Source organism: Passer montanus, unplaced genomic scaffold (assembly GCF_014805655.1).
Source record: "Passer montanus isolate IOZ18808 unplaced genomic scaffold, ASM1480565v1 scaffold509, whole genome shotgun sequence".
Classification (NCBI taxonomy): domain Eukaryota; kingdom Metazoa; phylum Chordata; class Aves; order Passeriformes; family Passeridae; genus Passer; species Passer montanus.
The window spans coordinates 82-17512 of NW_024370030.1; the positions used below are offsets into that span (position 1 = coordinate 82).

The following is a 17431-nucleotide window of genomic DNA, read 5'->3' on the forward strand; positions in this document are numbered from 1 at the left end:
TCTCACCTGTCTCAACTGTCTCTCACCTGTCTTACCTGTCTCACCTGTCCCCAGGTAAATCCTTTAGGCAGATTGGAGTGAAATTATTGGAATTTATTCAAATTTTGGGCTGAAATCCCGGGGTTTTTTGCCACTTCCTCAGGGTTTTTTTTGCCTCACCTGTTCCTCCCGTGTCTCCCCTGCCCCTCACCTGTCTCACCTGTCTCAACTGTCTCTCACCTGTCTTACCTGTCTCACCTGTCCCCAGGTAAATCCGTTAGGCAGATTGGAGTAAAATTATTGGAGTTTACTCAAACTTTGGGCTAAAATCCCGGGGTTTTTTGCCACTTCCTCAGGTATTTTTGCCTCACCTGTCCCTCCCGTGTCTCACCTGTTCCTCAGCTGTGTCACATGTCCCTCATGTGTCTCTCACCTGTCTCTCACCTGTCCCTCACCTGTCTCTCACCTGTCTCACATAAAACCTCAAGGTACACTAAAATTTACCAAATTTACTCAAATTTTGGGCTAAAATCCCGGGGTTTTTTGCCACTTTCTGGGTATTTTTGCCTCACCTGTCCATTACCTGTCTCTCACGTGTCCCTCGCGTGTCCCCCGCGTGCAGGAGGCCGAGGTGGAGCACCGCGTGGCCGAGATGAAGCGCGAGGGTTTCTGGTCGCTGCGGCGCCTGCCCAAGGTGCCCGAGCCGGCGCGGCCCAAGGTGCACTGGGACTACCTGTGCGAGGAGATGCAGTGGCTGGCCGCCGACTTCGCGCAGGAGCGCCGCTGGAAGAGGGGCGTGGCCCGCAAGGTGGGCACCTGGGCACACCTGGGCACACCTGGGTGAAAGTTCCGTGAAATTTGGGTGAAAATCGGGCGAAATTTGGGTGGAAATCGGGCAAAAATCGGGTGAAATTTGGGTGTTTTTTGATGGTTTCCGGTGGTTTTTGGTGCACTGGAGCAGCTGTGGTGGCATCTCAGGTGGGTTTGGAGATGTGGAGAGGCTGTGCCCAGGGGCGTGGCCAGGAAGGTGGGCACCTGGGCACACCTGGGTGAAAATTCTGTGAAATTTGGGTGAAAATTGGGCAAAATTTGGGTGAAATTTGGGCGTTTTTTGATGGTTTCCGGTGGTTTTTGGTGCACTGGAGCACCTGTGGTGGCATTTCAGGTGGGTTTGGTGATATGGAGAAGTTGTGCCCTAAACCTGGGCACACCTGGGCACACCTGGGTGAAAGTTTCGTGAAATTTGGGTGAAAATCGGGCGAAATTTGGGTGGAAATCGGGCGAAATTTGGGCGTTTTTTGATGGTTTCCGGTGGTTTTTGGTGCACTGGAGCACCTGTGGTGGCATCTGAGGTGGGTTTGAGCACCTGGAGAAGCTCAGATGACACCTGGGCACACCTGAGCAAGAATTCTGTGAAATTTGGGTGAAAATCGGGCAAAATTTGGGTGAAAATGGGGTGAAATTTGGGGGTTTTGTGATGGTTTTTGGTGTTTTTTGTTTACCTGTCACAGCTGTGGTGGCATCTCAGGTGGGTTTGAGCACCTGGAGAAGCTCAGGTGACACCTGGGCACACCTGAGCAAGAATTCTGTGACATTTGGGTGAAAATTGGACGAAAATCGGGCGAAATTTGGGTGAAAATCGGGTGAAATTTGGGTGAAAATCGGGTGAAATTTGGGTGAAAATCGGGCGAAATTTGGGCGTTTTTTTATGGTTTCCGGTGGTTTTTGGTGCACTGGAGCACCTGTGGTGGCATCTCAGGTGGGTTTGAGCACCTGGAGAAGTTGTGCCCTAATTGTGGGCACACCTGGCCACACCTGGGTGAAAGTTCAATGAAATTTGGGTGAAAATCGGGCAAAATTTGGGTGAAAATCAGGTGAAATTTGGGCATTTTGTGGTAGTTTGGGGTGGTTTTTGGTGGTTTTTGGATACCTGTCGCACCTGTGGTGGCATCTCAGGTGGGTTTGAGCACCTGGAGAAGCTCAGGTGACACCTGGGCACACCTGAGCAAGAATTCTGTGACAATTCTGTGAAATTTGGGTGAAAATCGTGCGAAATTTGAGCATTTTTGGGCATTTTTTTCGTGGTTTTTTTACCTGGAACACCTGTGGTGGCATCTCAGGTGGGTTTGAGCACCTGGAGAAGCTCAGGTGACACCTGGGCACACCTGGGTGACATTTGGGTCAGTTTTGGGTCAGTTTTGGGTGGATTTCAGTGGTTTTGGGTGCGTTTTGGTGGTTTTTTGTTACCTGGTGGCGTCTCGGGTGGGCTTGATCACCTGAGGTCCCACCTGGGCACACCTGGGCACACCTGGGCACTCCTGGGCGGGGTTTTGAGGAGCTCTCAGGTGATTTTTGGGTTGTTCTTGGTGCTGTTACCTGTGTCTCACCTGTGTCACTTGTGCTACCTGTGCTTCACCTGTGTCTCACCTGTGTCTGTCCTGTCTCACGTGTTCTTCACCTGTGCCTCGCCTGTCGGTAGCTCACCTGGCTCACCTGTGTCTCACCTGTCTCACCTGTCTCTCACCTGCCCGTGTCTTACCTGTGTCTCACCTGTCTCAGGTGGTGCGGATGGTGATGTGGCACCACGAGGAGCAGCGGGGTCGGGCTGTGCTGTCATACCTGTGTCACACCTGTGTGTCTCACCTGTTTGTAACTGATCTCTCACCTGTCTCACCTGTCTGTAACTCATCTCTCACCTGTCTCTCACCTGTCTCTCACCTCTCTCACCTGTCTCTCACCTGTCTCACCTGTCTCACCTGTCTCTCACCTGTCTCTCACCTGTCTCTCACCTGTCTCTCACCTGTCTCTCACCTGTCTCACCTGTCTCTCACCTGTCTCTCACCTGTCTCACCTGTCTCTCACCTGTCTCACCTGTCTCACCTGTCTCACCTGTCTGTCGGCCGCCGACTTCGCGCAGGAGCGCCGCTGGAAGAGGGGCGTGGCCCGCAAGGTGGGCACCTGGGCACACCTGGGCACACCTGGGTGAAAATTCGGTGAAATTTGGGTGAAAATCGGGCTAAATTTGGGCGTTTTATGGTTGTTTTTGGTGGTTTTTGTGCACTGGAGCAGTTGTGGTGGCATTTCAGGTGGGTTTGGAGATGTGGAGAACTTGTGCCCTAAGCCTGGGCACACCTGGGCACACCTGGGTGATCCTGGGCACTCCTGGGCACACCTGGGCACACCTGGGCTCTCACCTGTCTGTGTCTCACCCTGCACAGGTGGTGCGGATGGTGATGCGGCACCACGAGGAGCAGCGGGGTTGGGCTGTGCTCTCTCACCTGCGTGTCTCTCACCTGTCACACCTGTGTGTCTCACCTGTCTGTGTCTCACCTGTGTCTCTCACCTGTCTGTGTCTCACCTGTCCCAGGTGGTGCGGATGGTGATGCGGCACCACGAGGAGCAGCGGCAGCGCCAGGAGCGCGCCAAGCGCGAGGAGCAGGCCAAGCTGCGCCGCGTGGCCGCCGCCATCGCCCGCGAGGTGCGCCACTTCTGGAGCAGCGTCGAGAAGGTACCTGGGCACGCCCGGCACACCTGGGCACACCTGGGACACACCTGGGATACACCTGGGGTATCGTTAAACATACCTGGGCATGCCTGGCACACCTGGGCACGGCTGAGATACACCTGGGACACACCTGGGGTATTGTTAAACATACCTGGGCACGCCTGGCACACCTGGGATACACCTGGGGTATCGTTAAACACACCTGGGCACGCCTGGCACACCTGGGACACACCTGGGGTATCGTTAAACATACCTGGGCACGCCTGGCACACCTGGGATACACCTGGGGTACAGCTGGGCACACCTGGGCACACCTGGGCACAGTTAAATACTCCTGGGTAGAGTTAAACACACCTGGGCACACCTGGGCACAGTTAAACACACCTGGGCACAGTTAAGCACAGCTGGGCACAGTTAAGCACACCTGGGCACACCTGGGCACAGTTCAGCACCAGCCATCGGTGCCCGTTGGTGCCCCCTGATGATCAGTGATGACCTTCGGGTGCCCACTGCTGACCAGTAATGATCACTGCTGACCCCTAATGACCTCTGATGGCACTAATGGCCATTGATGACCCCTAATGACCATTGATGACCCCTAATGACCTCTGATGGCCTCTAATGGCCATTGATGGCCCCTAATGAGTATTGGTGATCTCTAATGGCCATTGATGGCCCCTAATGAGTATTGGTGATGTCTAATGACCATCGGTGCCCATTGGTGCCCATTGACCCCCGTTGGTGCCCCCTGATGATCACTGATGACCTTCGGGTGCCCACTGATGACCACTGATGACCACTGATGACCCCTAATGACCATTGATGACCACTGATGACCTCTAATGACCATTGATGACCCCTAAATGATCGTTGATGACCATTGATGACCATTGGTGCCCATTGACACCCATTGGTGCCCCCTGATGATTACTGATGACCTCTAATGACCATTGATGACCCCTAATGACCACTGATGACCTCTAATGACCACTGATGACCTCTGATGAGCATTAATGACCATTGATGATCTCTTATGACCATTGATGATCATTGATGACCTTTAATGTCCACTGAGTGCCCATTAGTGCCCTTCAATGACCATTGATGACCACAGATGACCTCTAGTGACCATTGATGACCACTGATGACCTTTAATGATCATTGATGACCATCAATGATCTCTAATGATCATTGATGACTTCCAATGGCAATTCACGACCATCGATGACCCCTAATGATCACTGATGATCTCTAATGACCATTGATGACCTCTGATGAGCATTAATGACCATTGATGATCTCTTATGACCATTGATGAACCACTGGTGATCTTTAATAACCACTGATGACCACTGATGACCTTTAATGATCATTGATGACCATCAATGATCTCTAATGATCATTGATGACTTCCAAGGGCAATTCAGGACCATCGATGACCCCTAATGATCACTGATGGTCTTTAATAACCATTGATGACCATTGATGATCTCTAATGACCATTGATGACCTCTAGTGACCATTGATGATCTCTAATGCCCATTGATGATGACCATTCATGACCATTGATGATCTCTACTGACCATTGAGATGATCACTGATGATCTTTAATAACCATTGATGACCATTGATGGTCTCTAATGACCATTGATGACCTCTATTGACCATTGACGATGACCATTCATGACCATTGATGATCTCGAATGACCATTGATGACTTCTAATGGCCATTGATGGCCATTGATAACCGTTGATGATCTCTAACGATCATTGATGCCCGTTGATGCCCATTAATGACCTCTAATGACCACTGATGCCCATCGGTGCCCATCGGTGCCCATTGGGTGCCCATCAATGACCATTGTCAAGCATCGATGATCATTGATGACTATTTATGTCCATTGCGTGCCCATTGATGCGCATCAATGACCATTAATGACCATTAATGACCATTAATGACCATTGATGACCGTTGATGATCTCTGATGACCATTGATGACCATGGATGACCGTTGATGACCTCTAATAAGCATTGATGATCTTTAATGACCATTGATGGCATCTAATGACCACTGATAACCCCTAATGACCATTGATGACTATTGATGATCTCTAACGATCATTGATGCCCGTTGATGACCTCTAATGACCACTGATGCCCATCGGTGCCCATTGATGCCCATTGGGTGCCCATCAATGACCATTGTCAAGCATCGATGATCATTGATGACTATTTATGTCCCATTGATGACCTCTGATGACCACTGATGCCCATCGGTGCCCATTGATGCCCATTGGGTGCCCATCAATGACCATTGTCGACCGTTGATGATCATTGATGACTATTTATGTCCATTGCGTGCCCATTGTGTGCCCATTGTTGCCCATCAATGGCCATTAATGACCATTGATGGCCATGGATGACCGTTGATGATTTCTAATGGCCACTGATGAACTCTAATGACCATTGATGACCATTGATGGCATCTAATGACCGTTGATGATCTCTAATGATCATTGATGACTTGTCATGGCCATTGATGACCATTGATGACCCCTAATGACCATTGGTGACCTGTAATGACCATTGACGCCCATTGATGATCTCTTAATGACTATTGATGACCATTGATGGCATCTAATGACCATTGATGACCTCTCATGACCATTGATAACTTCTAATGACTGTTGATGACCATTGATGACCTCTAATGACCATTGATGACCTTTCATGACCATTGATGACCATTGATGATCTCTCATGACCATTAACGATCATTGATGGCCTCTAATGACCACTGATGACGTCTCATGACCATTAATGACCATTGATGACCTCTAATGACCACTGATGACTTCTAATGACCATTAATGACCATTGATGGTCTCTGATGACCATTGATGCCCATTGGCTGCTCTTCAATGACCATTGATGACCACTGATGACCATTAATGACCGTTGATGGCCTCTAATGACCATTGATGACTTCTAAGGACCATTAATGACCATTGATGGCATCTAATGACCATTGATGACCTTTAATGGCTATTGATGACCATTGATGACCTCTCATGACCATTGATGACCTCTCATGACCATTAATGACCATTGATGACCTCTAATGACCATTGATGACCATTGATGACCATTGATGACCTCTCATGACCATTGATGACCTCTCATGACCATTAATGACCATTGATGACCTCTAATGACCATTGATGACCATTGATGACCATTGATGACTTCTCATGACCATTAATGACCACTGATGACCTCGAATGACCATTGATGACTTCTAATGACCGTTGATGACCATTGATGACCTCTAATGACCATTGATGACCTCTAATGACCATTGATGACTTCTAATGACCATTGATGACCTCTCATGACCATTGATGACCACTGATGACCATTGATGACTTCTAATGACCATTGATGACCACTGATGACCATTGATGACCTCTAATGACCATTGATGACCACTGATGACCATTGATGACCTCTAATGACCGTTGATGGCCATTGATGACCTCTCATGACCATTGATGACTTCTAATGACCGTTGATGACCATTGATGACCTCTAATGACCATTTATGACTTCTAATGACCATTGATGATCATTGATGACTTCTCATGACCATTAATGACCACTGATGACCTCTAATGCCCCTCAACGCCCATTGGCTGCCCATCAATGCCCATTACCACCCCCGTCGTGCCCGTGCCCACCCCCCGGCACCCCTGGGTGCCCCCAGGCACCTTTGGGTGCCCCGGGTGAGCCCCGCGCCCCCCGCAGGTGGTGCAGTTCAAGCAGCAGTCGCGCCTGGAGGAGAAGCGCAAGAAGGCGCTGGACCTGCAGCTGGACTTCATCGTGGGCCAGACCGAGCGCTACTCGGACCTGCTGAGCCGCAGCCTCAACGCGCCGCGGCCCCGCCCCGCCGCCCTCACCTGGGGTTTGCAGGTGCTCAGGTGTCACCCGGGGGTGCCACGGCCTCACCTGGGGGTGCCCAGGTCTCACCTGTGCCCACTCAGGTGCCACCCGTGGGTGCTCAGGCTCAGGTGCCACCTGGGGGTGCCATGGCCTCACCTCTGGGTGCTCAGGTGCCCCTTGTGCCCGCCCTGGTGCCACCCATGGGTGCTCAGGTGCCACCTGTGGGTGCTCAGGGAGGCTCAGGTGCCACCCATGGGTGCTCAGGTGCCATCTGGGGGTGCCATGGCCTCACCTGTGGGTGCCCAGCTGCCACCCATGGGTGCCACGGCCTCACCTGGGGGTGCTCAGGTGTCAGCTGGGGGTGCCCAGGTGCCACCCATGGGTGCTCAGGGAGGTTCAGGTGCCACCCGTGGGTGCCACTGACTCACCTGTGGGTGCCAGGTGCCACCCATGGGTGCCTAGGTCTCACCTGGGGGTGCCATGGCCTCACCTGTGCCTGCCTCGGTCTCATTGTGCCCGCTCAGGTGCCACCCATGGGTGCTCAGGTGCCACCTGGGGGTGCCACGGCCTCACCTGTGGGTGCTCAGGTGTCACCCATGGGTGCCACGGCTTCACTTGGGGTGCCCAGGTGCCACCCAGGGGTGCCCAGCTCTCACCTGTGGGTGCCCAGGGAGGTTCACATTTAGGTGCCATTTGGTGCCATTTCAGTTCCATTTAGTACCATTTTCATGCCATTTTTGACCATTTTAGTTCCATTTTGTACCAATTTGGTGCCATTTTGGTGCCACTGTGCTCCATTTGGTTCCGTTTCGTACCATTTTGTTGTCATTCGGGTGCTATTTTGTACCATTTTGATGCCGTTTTGCTTCATTTTGGCGCCTCATGGTGCCATTTTCATGCCGCTTTGTACCATTTTGGGCCATTTGGTTCCATTTTGCTTCATTTTTGGTGCCATTTCATTCCATTTTGTACCTTTTTGGTGCCAGTTTGCTTCCATGTTTGGCCATTTGGTGCCATTTTGGTGCCATTTTGCTCCATTTTGGTTCCATTTTGTTCCATTTTGCTGCCATCTGGTGCCATTTGGGTACCATTTTGTACCATTTTCATGCCGTTTCGGTGCATTTTGTTGCCATTTTGTGCCAGTTTAGTTCCATTTTGTGCCATTTTGGTTCCATTTCGTTCCATTTGGTTCCATTTTGTACCATTTTGCTCCATTTTGTACCATTTTGCTCCATTTTGGTGCCATTTTGTGCTATTTTGGAGCCATTTTGGTGCCATTTTGTTCCATTTTGTGCCATTTTGGTGCCATTTTGTTCCATTTTGGTGCCAGTTTGTCTCCATTTTGTTCCGTTTGGTTCCATTTTTTTCCATTTTGGAGCCATTTGGTGCCATTTGGGTTCCAGTGCTTTTTGTTCCGTTTTATGCCATTTTGGTGTGTTTAGGTGCCATTTACCGCAGTGTTCGATCATTTTGGTGCCATGTGGAGCCACTTGCTGCCATTTTTGGCCATTATTGGTGCCATTTTTGGTCATTTCAATGCCACTTTGGAGCCTCTTGGTGCCAGTTTTGGTCATTTTTGGCCATTTTGGAGCAATTTGGAGCCATTTTGGACCATTTTGGTTCCATTTTGGACCATTCTGGTGCCTTTTGGTGCCATTTGCTGCAATTTTTGGTCATTTTGGTGCCATTTGGTGCCATTTTGGTGCTTTTTACTGACACTTTGGTTTCTTTTGCTGCCATTTGGTTCCATTTTGGTGCCACTTTTTGTCATTTCGTTGCCCTTTTGGGGCCATTTGGTGCCATTTTTGGCCATTTTGGTGCTGTTTCAAGCCTTTTTTGGCCATTTTTGTGCATTTTGCTGCCATTTTGATGCCATTTTTGGCCATTTTGGTGCCATTTGGAGCAATTTTGGTGCCATTTGGAGCCATTTCTGGCCTTTTTGGCCTTTTTTAGCCATTTCTAGCCATTTTTTTGCCATTTTGGAACCACTTCTTTGCCATTTTGGTGCCATTTGTTGCCATTTTTGGCCATTTTAGTGCCATTTTTGGCCATTTTTGGCCATTTTGGAGCCATTTTTGGCCATTTTTGGCCATTTTGGAGCCATCTTTTACCATTTCACTGCCATTTGGTGCCATTTTTTGAGCCATTTTTTGCCCATTTTGGTGCCATTTGTTGCCATTTTTTGTCATTTTGGTGCAATTTTTGGCCATTTTGGAGCCATTTTTGGCCATTTTGGTGCCATTTTTATCCATTTCTGGCCATCTTGGTGCCATTTTTTGCCGTTTTGGAGCCTTTTTTTCCATTTCGGTGCCATTTTTGGCCATTTTTAGCCATTTTTGGCCATTTTGGTGCCATTTTTAGCCATTTTTGCCCGTTTTGGTGCCGTTTTGGTGCCGTGTGGTGACCCCGGTGTCCTGGCAGGTGAGGATGAGGAGGACACGATCGCGGCCCAGGAGCGCCTGGAGGGCGACGTCGACCACCAGCAGGAGCTGGACGACCTGGCCAGGGAGGGTGAGTGACCCAAAATCACCCAAAATCACCCCAAAATCAACCCAAAATTGGCTCAAGATGGAGAAAAGCAGCAAAAAATACAAAAATCCCCATAAGAATAACCCAAAATATCCCAAAATTACCCCAAAATTATTCTAAAATCATCAGCAGGAGCTGGACGACCTGGCCAGGGAGGGTGAGTGACCCAAAATCACCCAAAATTAACCCAAAATCAACCCAAAATCAGCTCAAAATGGAGAAAAGCAGCAAAAAATTATAAAAAAAAACCCATAAAAATAACCCAAAATACCCCGAAATCACCCCAAAATCATCCCATAATCACCAGCAGGAGCTGGATGACCTGGCCAGGGAGGGGAAGAGACCCAAAATCACCCAAAATCACCCCAAAATTGGTTCAAAATGGAGAAAAGCAGCAAAAAGTACCAGAAAACCCCATAAAATAGCCCAAAATTACCCCAAAATCACCCCAGGTGTGCCCCAGGTGTGTCTCAGGTGTCCCAGGTGTGTCCCAGCCCCCCCAGGTAACCCAGGTGTGTTCCCAGGTGTCCCAGGTATGGAGGAGCTGCTGCAGCGTTACCGCGGCGCCTTCGCCGACTCCGACTGCGACTCCGCCCCCGGCGCCAGCAGCACCCGCTCAGGTGAGCCTGTGTGTACCTGGACAGGTGTGTACAGGTGTGTACAGGTGTGTGTGTGTACCTGTACAGGTGTGGGTGTGTGTGTGTGACTGTACCCGCTCAGGTGAGCCTGTACCTGCACAGATGTGTCTGTGTGCCTGCACAGGTGTGTCTGTGTACCTGTACAGGTGTGTGTGTGTGCCTGCACAGGTGTGTGTGTGTGTGTGTGACTGTACCCGCTCAGGTGAGCCTGTACCTGTACAGGTGTGTGTGTGTGCCTGCTCAGGTGTGTGAGTGTACGTGCTCAGGTGAGTCTGTACCTGTACAGGTGAGGGTGTGTGCCTGTACAGGTGTGTGTGTGTACCTGTACAGGTGAGGGTGTGTGTGCCTGTACCCACTCAGGTGAGCCTGTACCTGCACAGGTGAGAGTGTGTGCCTGTACAGGTGTGTGAGTGACTGCCTGAACCCGCTTAGGTGAGCCTGTACCTGTACAGGTGTGTACAGGTGTGTGTGTGTGTACCTGTACAGGTGTGTGTGTGTGCCTGCTCAGGTGAGAGTGTACCTGCACAGGTGTGTGTGTGCCTGTACAGGTGAGACTGTGTGTACCTGCACAGGTGAGCCTGTACCTGTACAGGTGTGTGTGTGTGCCTGCTCAGGTGAGAGAGTGTGTGTGCCTGCTCAGGTGTGTGTGTGTACCTGTACAGGTGAGAGTGTACCTGGACAGGTGTGTGTGTGAGTGCCTGTACCCACTCAGGTGAGTCTGTGTACCTGCACAGGTGAGAGGGTGGCTGTACAGGTGTGTGTGTGTCGCGCCCGCCCAGGTGAGCCCCGCCCCCGCCCCGCCCGCCGGCCCCGCCCCCAAGAAGGAGATCAGCGACATCGCGGCGGCGGCCGAGAGCCTGCAGCCCAAGGGGTACACCTTGGCAACGACGCAGGTGAGTGTACCTGGGCACACCTGAGATACACCTGAGATACACCTGAGATACACCTGAGATACACCTGAGATACACCTGGGCACACAGAGCCTGCAGCCCAAGGGGTACACGCTGGCCACCACGCAGGTGAGCTCACCTGAGATACACCTGAGATACACCTGGGGGGGTTAAACACACCTGAGATACACCTGGGCACACAGAGCCTGCAGCCCAAGGGGTACACGCTGGCCACCACGCAGGTGAGCGCACCTGGGCACACCTGAGATACACCTGAGGGGGTTTAACACACCTGAGATACACCTGAGAATATAAAACACACTTGGGCACACCTGAGATACACCTGTGCCTGACTCACCTGGGCCTGACTCACCTGTGCCTGACTCACCTGTGACACACCTGTGACTTTGAGGGTTACCTGTGTCTCACCTGTCTCACCTGCACAGGTGAAGACGCCGATCGCTCACCTGCCCTGCGGCACCCTCCGCGAGTGCCAGCACGTGGGGCTGGACTGGCTGGGCACCATGACATGGGGATGGGGGTTACCTGTGTCTCACCTGTGACTTTGGGGGTTACCTGTGCCTCACCTGCGCAGGTGAAGACGCTGATCCCTCACCTGTTGAGGGTCACCTTGTGAGAGTGCCAGCACGTGGGGCTGGACTGGCTGGGCACCGTGACAGGGGGATTGAGGGTTACCTGTGACACACCTGGTGGGATTTTGTGACTCACCTGTCTCACCTGTGCAGGTGAAGACACCCATCCCTCACCTGTTGAGAGGCACCCTGAGGGAGTGCCAGCACGTGGGGCTGGACTGGGGATGGGGGTTACCTGTGCCTCACCTGTGACTTTGGGGGGTACCTCTGCCTTACCTGGGGTTACCTGTGTCTCACCTGCGCAGGTGAAGACGCCGATCCCTCACCTGTCGAGGGGCACCTTGAGAGAGTGCCAGCACGTGGGGCTGGACTGGGGGTCTGAGGTTACCTGTGACACACCTGGGGGTGTTGTGTGCCTCACCTGGGGGTACCTGTGCCTCACCTGGTGGGGTTCTGTGCCTCACCTGTCTCACCTGTGCAGGTGAAGACGCCCATCCCTCACCTGTTGAGAGGCACCCTGAGGGAGTGCCAGCACGTGGGGCTGGACTGGGGATGGGGGTTACCTGTGCCTCACCTGTGACTTTGGGGGGTACCTGTGCCTTACCTGGGGTTACCTGTGTCTCACCTGGGGCTTACCTGTGCCTCACCTGTGCAGGTGAAGACGCCGATCCCTCACCTGTTGAGAGGCACCTTGTGAGAGTGCCAGCACGTGGGGCTGGACTGGGGGTCTGAGGTTACCTGTGACACACCTGGGGGTGTTGTGTGCCTCACCTGGGGGTTACCTGTGTCTCACCTGGGGGTTACCTGTGCCTCACCTGTGCAGGTGAAGACGCCGATCCCTCACCTGTTGAGAGGCACCTTGTGAGAGTGCCAGCACGTGGGGCTGGACTGGCTGGGCACTGGGGCTGTGACAGGGGATCTGAGGGTTACCTGTGACTCACCTGGGGTTACCTGTCTCTCACCTGTGCAGGTGAAGATGCCGATCCCTCACCTGTTGAGAGGCACCTTGTGAGAGTGCCAGCACGTGGGGCTGGACTGGCTGGGCACCATGACAGGGGGTTTGGGGTTACCTGTGACACACCTGTGACTTTGGGGGGTACCTGTGTCTCACCTGGGGTTACCTGTGTCTCACCTGTGCAGGTGAAGACGCCGATCCCTCACCTGTTGAGGGGCACCCTCCGCGAGTGCCAGCACGTGGGGCTGGACTGGCTGGGCACCGTGACAGGGGGACTGAGGGTTACCTGTGACACACCTGTGACTTTGGGGGGTACCTGTGACTCACCTGTGTCTCACCTGCGCAGGTGAAGACACCCATCCCTCACCTGTTGAGAGGAACTCTCCGCGAGTACCAGCACATCGGGCTGGACTGGCTGGTCACCATGTACGAGAAGAAGCTGAACGGGATCCTGGCCGACGAGATGGGGCTGGGCAAAACCATCCAGACGATATCGCTGCTGGCTCACCTGGCCTGCGAGAAAGGTAACGCACCTGAGAGACACACCTGAGATACACCTGAGACACCTGGGATACACCTGGGAGTGATAACACACATCTGAGAGTCACTGCACACATCTGAGAGTGCTAACACACACACCTGGGCTGGGCAAAACCATCCAGACCATCTCGCTGCTGGCTCACCTGGCCTGCGAGAAAGGTAACGCACCTGTGTGACACCTGAGATACACCTGAGAGTGCTAACACACACCTGGGATACACCTGAGATACACCTGAGAGTGATAAGACACACCTGGGCTGGGCAAAACCATCCAGACGATCTCGCTGCTGGCTCACCTGGCCTGCGAGAAAGGTAACGCACCTGGGATACACCTGTGTGACACCTGAGAGTGCTAACACACACCTGGGATACACCTGAGACACGTGGGATACACCTGAGAGTGATAACACACACCTGGGCTGGGCAAAACCATCCAGACCATATCGCTGCTGGCTCACCTGGCCTGCGAGAAAGGTAACACACCTGGGATACACCTGTGTGACACCTGAGAGTGCTAACACACACCTGGGATACACCTGAGACACGTGGGATACACCTGAGAGTGCTAACACACACCTGGGCTGGGCAAAACCATCCAGACGATCTCGCTGCTGGCTCACCTGGCCTGCGAGAAAGGTAACGCACCTGAGAGACACCTGAGACACACCTGAGATACATCTGGGATACACCTGAGATACACCTGAGACACCTGGGATACACCTGAGAGTGATAACACACACCTGAGATACACCTGGGTACAGCTGAGAGTGCTAACACACACACCTGGGCACAGCTGGGCACACCTGTGTGACACACCTGGGCACACCTGGGAGTGCTAACACACACCTGAGAGTGCTAACACACACACCTGGGCTGGGCAAAACCATCCAGACCATATCCCTGCTGGCTCACCTGGCCTGTGAAAAAGGTAACGCACCTGAGAGACACCTGAGACACACCTGAGAGTCTCTCACCTGTCTCACCTGTCTCTCACCTGTCTCACCTGTCTCTCACCTGTCTCACCTGTCTCTCACCTGTCTCACCTGTCTCTCACCTGTCTCACCTGTCTCTCACCTGTCTCACCTGTCTCTCACCTGTCTCACCTGTCTCTCACCTGTCTCACCTGTCTCTCACCTGTCTCACCTGTCTCTCACCTGTCTCACCTGTCTCTCACCTGTCTCACCTGTCTCTCACCTGTCTCACCTGTCTCTCACCTGTCTCACCTGTCTCTCACCTGTCTCACCTGTCTCTCACCTGTCTCTCACCTGTCTCACCTGTCTCTCACCTGTCTCACCTGTCTCTCACCTGTCTCTCACCTGTCTCACCTGTCTCTCACCTGTCTCACCTGTCTCACCTGTCTCTCACCTGTCTCTCACCTGTCTCTCACCTGTCTCTCACCTGTCTCACCTGTCTCTCACCTGTCTCTCACCTGTCTCTCACCTGTCTCTCCTCTCTCTCTCATCTCTCTCACCTGTCTCACCTGTCTCTCACCTGTCTCACCTGTCTCTCACCTGTCTCTCACCTGTCTCACCTGTCTATCTCACCTGTCCATCTCACCTGCGCAGGTAGCTGGGGCCCGCACCTGATCATCGTGCCCACCTCGGTGATGCTGAACTGGGAGATGGAGCTCAAGCGCTGGTGCCCCGGCTTCAAGATCCTCACCTACTACGGGGCACAGAAGGAGCGGCGCCTCAAGAGACAGGTGAGCGCACCTGGGCACACACCTGGGCACACACCTGGGGGGATTGTAGTGTGTAACAGACAGGTGAGCGCACCTGGGCACACCTGGGGGGATTACAGTGTGTAACAGACAGGTGAGTGCACCTGGGCACACCTGGGCACACCTGGGCTGGTTTTAGGCAGTTTTTCATGGGTATTTTGGCTCACCTGTCTCACCTGTCTCACCTGTCTCACCTGTCCCACCTGTGTCACCTGTCTCACCTGTCTCACCTGTCTCACCTGTGTCAGGGCTGGACGAAGCCGAACGCGTTCCACGTGTGCATCACCTCGTACAAGCTGGTGCTGCACACCTGGGGCTGCACACCTGGGCACACCTGGGCTGGTTTAGGGCAGTTTTAAGGCCATTTAAAGGCAGCTTTTGGCTCACCTGTGTCACCTGTCTCACCTGTCTCACCTGTCTCACCTGTCAGGGCTGGACGAAGCCGAACGTGTTCCACGTGTGCATCACCTCGTACAAGCTGGTGCTGCACACCTGGGGCTGCACACCTGGGCACACCTGGGCACACCTGGGCCTGTCTCAGCACATTTTTTGGTGATTTTAAGGCAGTTTCTCATGGGGATTTTGGCTCACCTGTCTCACCTGTCTCACCTGTCTCACCTGTCTCACCTGTCTCACCTGTCTCACCTGTGTCACCTGTCTCACCTGTCCCACCTGTCAGGGCTGGACGAAGCCCAACGCGTTCCACGTGTGCATCACCTCGTACAAGCTGGTGCTGCACACCTGGGCACACCTGGGCACACCTGGGCTGGTTTTAGGGCAGTTTTAAGGCCATTTTAAGGCAGTTTTTGGCTCACCTGTCTCACCTGTCTCACCTGTCTCACCTGTGTCAGGGCTGGACGAAGCCGAACGCGTTCCGCGTGTGCATCACCTCGTACAAGCTGGTGCTGCAGGACCACCAGGCGTTCCGCAGGAAGAACTGGAAGTACCTGATCCTGGACGAGGCGCAGAACATCAAGAACTTCAAATCCCAGCGCTGGCAGTCCCTGCTCAACTTCAACAGGTGAGGGGGCGCACCTGGGTGCACCTGGGACACACCTGGACACACCTGGGGCGCACCTGGGCACACCTGGGGTACACCGGAGTTAGCTGGGGTTCACCTGAGTCTGATTGGATACACCTGAGCTGGGTGCTGGGCTCACCTGTGTTACCTGGGCACACCTGGGACACACCTGGGGTACACCTGAGTTAGCTGGGCTACACCTGAGCTGGGTGCTGGGCTCACCTGTGTTACCTGGGCACACCTGGGATTACCCTGGGCACACCTGGGGCACACCTGGGCACACCTGGGACACAGCTGAGTTAGCTGGGGTTCACCTGAGTTTGATTGGATACACCTGAGCTGGGTGCTGGGCTCACCTGTGTTACCTGGGCACACCTGAGATTACCTTGGGCACACCTGGGGCACACCTGGGACACACCTGAGTTAGCTGGGGTTCACCTGAGTTTGATTGCATACACCTGAGCTGGGTGCTGGGCTCACCTGTGTTACCTGGGCACACCTGGGCACACCTGGGGTACACCTGAGGGACACCTGAGTTAGCTGGGGTTCACCTGAGTTTGATTGGATACACCTGAGCTGGGTGCTGGGCTCACCTGTGTTACCTGGGCACACCTGGGGCACACCTGGGCATGTGTGGATAGACATGGCACGTACCTGGGCGGGTGTGGATACACATGGCACGTACCTGGGCAGGTGTGGATAGACATGGGATGTACCTGGGCAGGTGCAGGTAGACATAGGATGTGTCTGCGGCACACCTGGATACTCGTGGGTGGGTGTAGATAAACATGGGATGTACCTGGGCACACCTGGGCAGGTGAGGGGCTCACCTGAGTTGGGCGCCCTGCTGAACTCGCTGACGGGGCCGTGCTCCATGATGGGGGGGGTTCAGTTACCTGTGCATACCTGTGCTTACCTGTGCGTACCTGCGTTCACCCATGCGCGTGTCCTCACCTGTGCGTACCTGTCCTTACCTGTGCGTACCTGTCCACACGTGTTCGTACTTCCCTTACCTGTGTGCAACCGTCCGTACGTGTTCGTACCTGTTCTTACCTGAGCGCGTCTGTGCTTACCTAACTGTACCTGTCCGTACACGTTCACACCTGTCCTTGTGTGTGCTT

The 17431-nt window shown here is 53.2% G+C and overlaps 1 protein-coding gene across 1 annotated transcript; it reads left to right on the plus strand.

Annotated features, from left to right (window-relative positions):
* Window positions 1–601: 601 nt before the first annotated feature.
* LOC120509331 (helicase SRCAP-like) lies at window positions 602–16310 on the plus strand (the record flags this gene model as incomplete). Its single annotated transcript, XM_039723818.1, has 13 exons — window positions 602–787; window positions 3347–3487; window positions 7290–7446; window positions 9846–9935; window positions 10487–10573; window positions 10716–10737; window positions 10836–10857; window positions 11024–11053; window positions 11326–11462; window positions 11589–11610; window positions 13376–13553; window positions 15135–15271; window positions 16141–16310. Coding segments are annotated over 13 exons (1379 nt in total), but the record flags the coding sequence as incomplete, so codon positions are not given.
* Between the last annotated feature and the right edge of the window lie 1121 nt (window positions 16311–17431).